Source organism: Pyxicephalus adspersus, chromosome 10, assembly GCF_032062135.1.
Source record: "Pyxicephalus adspersus chromosome 10, UCB_Pads_2.0, whole genome shotgun sequence".
NCBI classification, from domain to species: domain Eukaryota; kingdom Metazoa; phylum Chordata; class Amphibia; order Anura; family Pyxicephalidae; genus Pyxicephalus; species Pyxicephalus adspersus.
The window spans coordinates 5546481-5555505 of NC_092867.1; the positions used below are offsets into that span (position 1 = coordinate 5546481).

At 45.3% G+C, this 9025-nt stretch overlaps 1 protein-coding gene across 1 annotated transcript in view; it reads right to left on the reverse strand.

Moving 5' to 3' along the window:
* The window catches only part of GFRA1 (GDNF family receptor alpha 1), a gene marked incomplete at its 5' end in the record, with an annotated part of 80888 nt that overhangs the window by 23565 nt on the left and 48298 nt on the right, over positions 1-9025 (reverse strand). Inside the window, 1 exon segment of the mRNA XM_072423954.1 lies at positions 5110-5446. Coding sequence (XP_072280055.1) covers positions 5110-5446 — 337 coding nt within the window.

Consider the following 9025-nt stretch of genomic DNA (forward strand, 5'->3'; position numbering starts at 1 on the left):
TGCCATCTCTCAGGAGGAGATAAGTCGCACTCTGCTCTGTCAGTCCAATGATTAATGACTTCTGTCTATCCTATGAGGGTATAAGAGAGATAGAGCTACAAACACCGAAACCTCCGCCGGGCACATTGCCTCCACTTCTCCCCCCGCGTCATGCTTCTAAATATAATATAAATCTTTATAAACACAAGTCCCCTTCATTTATACATAACAAAATGATTTATCCATTATTTTCTCAATATAAAAAGCTGCCTTTCCCTTTAAAACAAAAATCCCATCTGACTCTATGACATCACAGTTCTGAGATATGACATCATCACCTCACCAGGGCAGGTTGCTGCCAGTCTCTGGACCGGTGACCCTGGTAAATGCCCCTTTTACCCTCTTTATGTTGTAGATGGCCCTGTTGCTTGCTGAAACATTTTATCCATACCCGCCATCTATATATCAGCGAAATGCCTGATTCATCTCGGGGTTAACGAGAGCGGTGTAACAATTACTGCAGTGTAATTTCCTAATTGCTGCGAGTCTTCTGTGAAACGTATATGAATCCTGGCTGTCAATGACGGCTCGCTGGTTTTATCATTTCGAGCGTCCTTGAGATCTTGGCATCGCGTCTAGAATCCAATCTTCTAATGTAACTTTTGATAAAGCGGATACCATCTGCTGGGAAGATTTCATTTACTTTTGTCAGAGAGCCCAACACTTAGCCTGGAGCGCCAAGCGATTCCTCCCCACCGCCAGTCTGGGCCTGGACCTGGAACCGGAAGGGATTCGGAGCTGGAGCTGCGCCGGCGGCTAAGGGGGGGTTCTGAAGGTCGAGTTGCAGTTTGGGTGGAATTCAAAATCAGCTGCTGGATCGGAGCCATCATGGCTTGTTCTAGATAAGGCCAATTCCATCGTAAAAGTGACCCAGATCTCGCTGAAATGGCAGTCCACGGAGAGGCCAAGACGCTTCTTAATAGGCGGTGACAGAAACATGCTGACTACAAACGTGTGCTGAAAGCTGATGTCAGAATGTAAATGTCATTTCTTTTATTCTGCACTAAAAAAATGAAAGGTATCCATGCCAAAAATGTGCGGACGTGTCCTCCACCGGGAAGAAGTCATTTATGCCACGCTCTTAAATAATAAGCCGCATCAGCCCACTTCTTCTACTCATCCAAAAGGATCCGAGTGGTCTGAGTATCCTCCTCAGCGGTTTTTAGTTCACCTACGTCGAGATGTTAAACCCTTACAGCCCTGATGAAGGGAATTGTCAGACCCTGAAACGCGTCGGATTTTTGTATTTCTCTATTCAGATATGGAATAGTTAAAAGTTTCCTTGAACGCTTTGATTATTTGGTGTGTTGCTCTCTTTGCCTTTTGCATTAAGTTTTTATTTCTGTCCAATTACAGATTTTTCCTCTCTTCCTTATTCATAGCAATGCAGTAATGCAATCTCTCTAGCGGAGCACCAAATTGCCAAAAAGAGTTCCAATCCACCCCCATATAATATATATGTAAAAACCACTTTTGTTATTTTGGTTTTTTCCATCTTCCTTCCGAGATAACCGACCACATTCGTCGCCTCCAATACCCCAGAACAATTCAGGCGCCATAGCTTAGAAATGACTACTGGTATGGAGGAATCTTTGTATCGGGAAGTCTCGTCAAGTTTCTTCTTACTTCCTGTACCTGGTCGGTTTATTTTACAGTTATTTACACAAAATCCATCCAAGTGGCAGTAAAAAAATAATGAAAGTTTAGCGGCTCTTCCCTATGATTAAAAAACAAATAAAATAGTCCATTGGATTTCACTTTGGAAGTAATTTACTCGCTCCATTCCAGCCTGGTGACACCGAGATAATTTAATGAGAAGTGAAGGAAAATATAAAAATGAATAAAACATAATTCAATGTAAATGATGATTGCGGAACGGACAGTTTTCTCCCAAAGCATTGTGGGTGGCGGTATAAAAAAAGAGATCTTTATTGCAGGGGGCCTCGTCTGCTCCCACCTGGTTTGGACCGGGGCTGGGATTGTGCACCCCTTTATTATACTGATACATACCCAGTTACAATGTATTTATAGTTACAATAGCCTCCAACAGGTGAAAATATTAGGCAGCCAGTAAACGGTCAATTCTTGAAGCATCAGAAGCAGGAAAAATGTCTGAATCTGAGCGACTCTAACAAGGGGCAAAGTGTGATGGTTGGAGTTCTCCCATCAAGTTTTTATACAGCCCTGATGAAGGGAACTGTCAGACCTGAAACGTGTCGGCTTTTTATACTCCGTGGTTAGACGCTGGCACCTCGTCACCTAGTATGCAGCAGTTAGCAGAACCATAAGTGGGCTGAACAAAGTCAACCAGTGAACCGGCAACCGGGTTCTCATGTGTGGCCAAGGCTCATTCCAGCGGTCCATCTAATCTGATCCCACAGAAGAGTTTCTGTAGCAAACATTTCTGAAATACCTAATGCCAGCTGTGATGGAGAGGTGTCATCACACACATTACATAGCGGCTTGCTGTATATGGGAGCTGTGTAGCCTCAGACCAGCCAGAGTGCCCATGCCAACCCCCGTCCACCACCAAAAGTGCCTACAATGGGCACGTGAGAAATAGACCATGGAGCATTATTATTATTATTATTATTATTATTAATAAACAGGATTTATATAGCGCCAACATATTACGCAGCGCTGTACATTAAATAGGGATTGCAAATGACAGACTAATAACAGACAGTGATACAGGAGGAGAGGACCCTGCCCCGAAGAGCTTACAATCTAGTAGGTGGGGGAATTTCACACACAATAGGATGGGCGATATGTAGTGGTGGGAAGTAATAAGGGTTTAGCAGACAGAAGAAGATGGGTAGGCAAGTTTGAAAAAATGAGTTTTGAGCGCTCTTTTAAATGAGCAGAAAGTAAAAATATGGAACGCTTCACGAATTTGCGTGTCATCCATTACCATGGTACCATGGAGCATTGGAAGATGGTGGCCTGGTTGGATGAATTGTGCCATGTGGATGGCCAAGAGTGTCATTTACCTGGGGAAGAGATGGCAACAGGGGCACTATGGGAAGAAGGCAGGCTGGGGGTGGCAAGGTGGGTGCCAACACCTTGATACCACAGGGCACCTTAGGAGGTGTTGTGGAGTCCATGCATAGAGGGGTCACATGGAGGGCTGATGGGTTCATGTTTTGGCTGTATTCATTGATAGAGAGATATATGATTGGAGGTTATTTAGGATTTTGCGCCTTCCATCGGTAGCCTGGTTGTGATTGGTGGCACCACAGCGGATTTTATTCCGTGACTTTCCAAATTTTTTATGACTTGTGTGGAGATATTTGTTTAGAAATCATCTCAGAGTCGCCATCACTAAAAATACAAATCCAGGAAAAGATAATAATGAAGAAATAAACGCAGAGCGTCAATTCGCCCTCCTCCAGGCTGCTGCTGGGGTAATACCATCTATTACCGCTCCCTGCGTCATGCCGCGCTCGGTGTGTGTGTACCCGTCTGCACAGTGCAGGAAGACTGACAAACCCCTCAATTCGCCGTTCTAGCAGATGTCAGCCCAGCGGAAGTCTACGATGTCTGTCTGCAAGGAAACAATTGTTGTCTGAGCTGTCTGCGTGTTCTCCGGTGCTGAGAGGACACGAGCGGATCAGGACGGAAATGGCCAAACAGGACAGCCTGTGCCAGCTTCTGTGCCACAACGTGCCAGTCAAAAGTGAATCTCCGGGCAATAATAAAACCCTTTTGTTTTGTTTTTGGCTTTCTGTAAAAGGGTGACAACACTGTAAAATCACACCGAAGCGTTGTCACCCTATGGACAGGAGAGTCATACAAAGATATGGTGATAACAATGGATAGGTATGTAGTCATTAAAGTTTTTGGCACAACCGCGGCCCGCAGGGCACTGCACCTTTCATCAGCATGGGAGGTCCTGGCATAGTGAATCCAGAGGAAGTGTGTTACTGGCAGGATCACCAGGTGGATTTTATTGTAGTCACCACACCTGATTCCTGCCGGCATTGGGCTGGTGATGTGAGAGGACATTTTTCTTCTTTTTGGGGTTAACCCTTCGTGTAATTTCCCCGTGTTGTCACAGCTCCGCCATGACCTATCTATCGCAGAGGGAACTTTTCTCCCTGGTGATGTTGTCACAGCTCCTTCCTCTCCAGATGCCGTTGAGTCTCCTAATTCCCATTATGATAACTCGGGAGATAATTCCATTAATTATTCTCTTGTTCCGGAGGTCTGGATCCCAGGATTGGATTTGTTACCTTTGCCCTTCCATGCTGATCATCGCCTTCAGGGAGTCATATAGATAATTGGAAACACACACAGGGACCCCCGGGCCCCATTTAGCACCCCCCATTATGATATAATCAATACTTCACTGGCCACATGCTGGTTCCAGGTCAGCCTTATACAAAGCAGTACAGAATGGGAGAGCCCTGGAGGCCATACCCGCAAACAGTGATGGCCGCTGCCGTAAGTGACCGGTTCTCTTTTCTTGGGAAACATTTGGCCCCTGCAGCTCGGAGAGTTCGGATCTTTTCTCGATGTGAATGTTCGGTCTGTAAAATGCGCTGAGGCCGCAGTTTGCAATCTGTTCCCGTTTCTGCTGCTTTCCTGGGAAATACGCTGAGGGGCCGGGCGGCGAGAGACACAAAACATGACATTTCAATTACCCTAATCTGCAAAAAATATGGCAGCCATCAGCCGGCGGGTGTCACCGATCCCCGTTATTGATGAAGGTGCGCCACGCTTGGCTCCTGCACGAGGAGATCTGTCAGCCATATGCAGAGAATGTTCTCTGTTCACGTGGCAGAGCCAACAATGTGAATGACAAAAGTCTGCTAATCACTCGGTGACACCGACATTCAATGGAGAATATGCCGAGCAGCTACGGCCAATTCAAAGATGGAGATGGGCGAAAAATGGGAAAAATTTACTTAAAGTGAAAAAAACACAAAATACAAAATTTGAAAAGTTCGAAAAAAAGCCTCTGAATGAAAAAAAATATAAATAAAAAAGTTTTTTTCAATATTTATGTGAATGGAAAATAAAACTGTCCACCTGAGCCCACCCCGGAGTGAAGCAGAGGATTGCAGGTACCTGCAGATGTAGTTGGTCTTGCAGGCCTCTTGCAGGCTCAGGCAGTTCTGCTTCTCTCTCTCCTCGTAGGAGCAGGCGGGGACGATGGTCTGTCTCCTCCTCTCTGAGCAGGCCGTGTCCTTGCAGGAACAGAACAGCATGCCATAGCTGTGTTTGGCCGGCACCTTATCAAAGAACTGGCGCAGGGCCTTGTGGCATTTCCTGCGGTTGCAGACCTCGTTAGATATGCTGTTGGTGCAGGGCGTTATGTAGGCCGAGCGGTATTTTTTACACGTGTCGTCCAGGTTGCAGGCCTTGGCGGCGTCCAAGCAGTCGTTTCCCTTGGAGATCATCGGCTCTGCGGAAAAAGAAAAACAATTAGAAATGTTCAGCTGAGATCCTGATTGCAATACCTGAGAGCTAAAGGTACCTGTATGAGAAACACTGACTTGGGGTGACGGGCAACCATACCCCTAACATATCAAAATCCCGCCAGCACTGCCTTTTAAAAAAAGTGTTTTCATTTATTTTAGTGGAAATTCTTATTTTTAATCATTTAGCTGCTTGGATACATTTTAAACATTTTCATACTTACTAATTTGCATTGGCCCCGCCTTCCCCAGGTGACAGGTGATATTCAGTAATGGAAGTTTCCTTTAAGGTTATACAATACAGAATCCAACTTAGTTTTGCTAAACTTTTTGCTAATTTAAATAGTAGAAATTCCCTTTGGTGCCTGGCTAAGTTTTCGGGACGGGAACAGTAAAGTACAATCACCGTGCAGCCATGGGAAGCAGAGGCTGTGTAATATATATATAATATACAATAAATGAAGATTTGTCTTGAAAGCTCCCACTCCAAACCGCCCATCTCTCCGTAATTTTCCGCTGTCCTCCGCTACGCAGAGCTTTCATTAAATCATCATTTTGAGTAATTAGCTGATTACGTGTGCCAGCGAAGAAAATGACATGCAAGTGGTTTGGAGAGCTCTTGTGGACCTCAGGAAATAATTGACGGGTGATTAGATGGGAGCGCTTAGTTCCTGCGTGCAGCTAGAAGTGTACCGGTCTGTAGCAGAAAAAATATCTTATAATATTCTAAGAAGTTCCTCCTGAACTGATACATCATCTCACTAAAGGATGTTGTGCAACAAGTCTGTGACAGGTGCTCTTTGAAGTCGGGTCAGGGGTGGTTTTAGCTAATCCTATTGTAAATGGTCATAACTGTCCTCCAGGGGAACCCGAGCTACTTATTGGTCCTCCCCCATGCTATTCCCAACCATTTATTGGTCCTCCCCAATGGAACCCTAGCCATTTACTGTATCTCATCTAGGAGAATTCTGACCTTTTATTGGTCCTCCCGCATAGGAACCCCTGGCCATTTACTGCTCCTCCCCCATGGGAACATCAACCATTTATTGGTTTTCATTCATAGGAACTCTGGCCAATAACTGGTTCTCCTCCAGTTGGACTTTGGTCATTGGCTGTTTTTTCTCCACTTGGGCACTAACTGCTTCTCATCCAGGAGGTCTCAGCAACTGTTTGATCTTATTCCAGAGGAACCCTGTCCAGGAGGACCACCAGCCACTAACTGATCCTTTTCCAGGAGGAATGCTTATGAGACTTCTTGGCCTTGGTCTTCCTGGGACCATCTTGGTCTTTTACTGGTCTTCATGCATGGGGACACTGGCTATGGACTGATATTTCTATTGTCTTTTATGGGTCCCCAGCCATTCGCTGGTCTTTCTCAAAGGGGACCCTGACCACTAACTGGATCTCCTCCAGGAAGAGCCTGACCATTTATTAGTTTCTCTCTAGGGAATCCATGTCAATAAGTGGAACCTTTTCTTTTACAGCCACTAATTTGACCCTGGCCTTTTACCAGTCTTCTGGTTCAGAGGGACCTCAGTCACTAATTGGACCTTATCGTGAAAGATCCCAACCACGAGGATTTCTTCAGAAGGATCCCAGCAACTTTCTGCTCTGCTTCCAGGGATGCTGGACAATCACTGCATCTTTATTTATCAGATCCAGGCCAATAGGTGAACATTTAGTGCTGATCTCCAGAGGGACCCCAATCACTAACTAGACCTTCACATGGAAGACCCCAGACACTTACCAGTCTTTTTCCAGAAGGACCCAAGCACGTTACTGATCTACCTCTAGGACCCAGACCATTTTTTGGTTCCTTCAAAGAAGAGGCTGGCCATTTACTGAGTCTTCTCCAGGGTGACCCCAGGCATTTACTATTTTTTTCTTCCCCAGCAACTTACTGGTTTCCTTCCAGGGTCCCTGGCCATTACCTGCATCTTCACCAGGAAGACCCTGGCCAATTAGTTTGCCTCCAGCAGATCCAGGCCAATAAGTGGATCTTCTCCGTGGCATTTTATTTGTTCTTCTCCAGGTGGATCCAAGTCACAAAGTAGACCTTCTCATGGAACGACCCTGGACACTTACCAGTCTTCCTCCAGAAGGACCCCAGAAACTTACTGGTCTACCTTCAGGGACACTGGCCATTAACTCAATCTTCTCCATGAAGATCCTGGCCATTTATTAATTTTTCTTCAGGGGGATCCACACCAATAGGTGGACCTTATCCAGGAGGACAATTTTTCATTTCTCCAGGGGAACCTCAGGCACTAACTGGACCCCAGTGATTTTCCAGGTTTCCTCCAGGAGTTCTCCAGCAACATACTGATCTATCAGCAGGAATCTGAGCCACTAACTGGGTCTTCTCCAGGAGGACCTTGTTAATTTTTCCAAGGGAACCCTGGAACTAACTGGACCTTTTCATGGAAGACCTTGGCCACTTACCAGGCTTCCTCCAGGAGGAACTTACTTGTCTCCTTGACCAATCATATACCAATCCAGAAATGTAACCCCTGCACTCCTTGTTTCCATCACTTCTTGTCCCCCCATGTTTACCATGATTGATATTTGGACATTCCTTTTTTGAATTGATTATCACCAAAAAAAAAAAAACCCCTTCCCTTAAAAATTCCCGAAGGTCCGGTTATCGAGTGTCTGGAACGCAGACCATCTATCAGTCTTAGGAAGAAATATTCATTCATCACAAACTAAAAGTATTTATCTTGACATGGTGAGCTCAGGGACGTCCTCATTCATCACCACTGACGCTCATTACATCACACTTTAATGCACTTTCTGGAAAGCTGACCTCCGCGCGGACATTTTGCGCCCTGACACCTGACAAATGGCTTCTGGACAGGACGTGTGTCATTGTCACTCGGGAGAGGGATGAAACAGCTGTGAGTAAAGAACATCCGCCAGATTCCTAAAAACACAATTATTTATCAGCGTGTCTGAAAAAAGAAATGTGTGTAGTGCACCACAACCAGATTTAAAGAGAACCTGTCATGTTTGAGGACACTTATTGGCTACTGCGCATTTAGGGCCATTAAGGATAGGACATTTCGGGTTCAATTTTCACAAAATAACCCCCAAAACTCTTATTGTAGATCCTAGGCATAAATAATTGGGTTGTATTGTAACATTAGCAGTTCACCAAAAAATGTTATTATTGCTTGGCATGTTTATGGTGTTAATAATACGGAATCTGGGTGGCGGGGCCACAAGGGGCGCAGAGAAAAATCGTACACACTCTGCACACTAAGGGGTTACCAGGACCATCTGTACCCCCTGCGTGTGAGAGATAACTATCATCTCTTCCAATTATAAGAATACTTATTATAGTTATTTCATTAGTCTTATGGCTCATTATTTCATTTCCTGCTGCTGTGGAGGAGTAATGCAGCCACGACCCACAATGCACTGCTTCCGCAGCCCGGGCACCGTCTATGTCTGCGTGCAAAAGCACCGGTCACTTGTGACATGGAGTGACCCCAAAACAAAGGACAAGAAAAAGAGTTTGTCAGGAGAAGAAAAGTCACTATTCCTGCAGTGCAGGAGAGTTATAG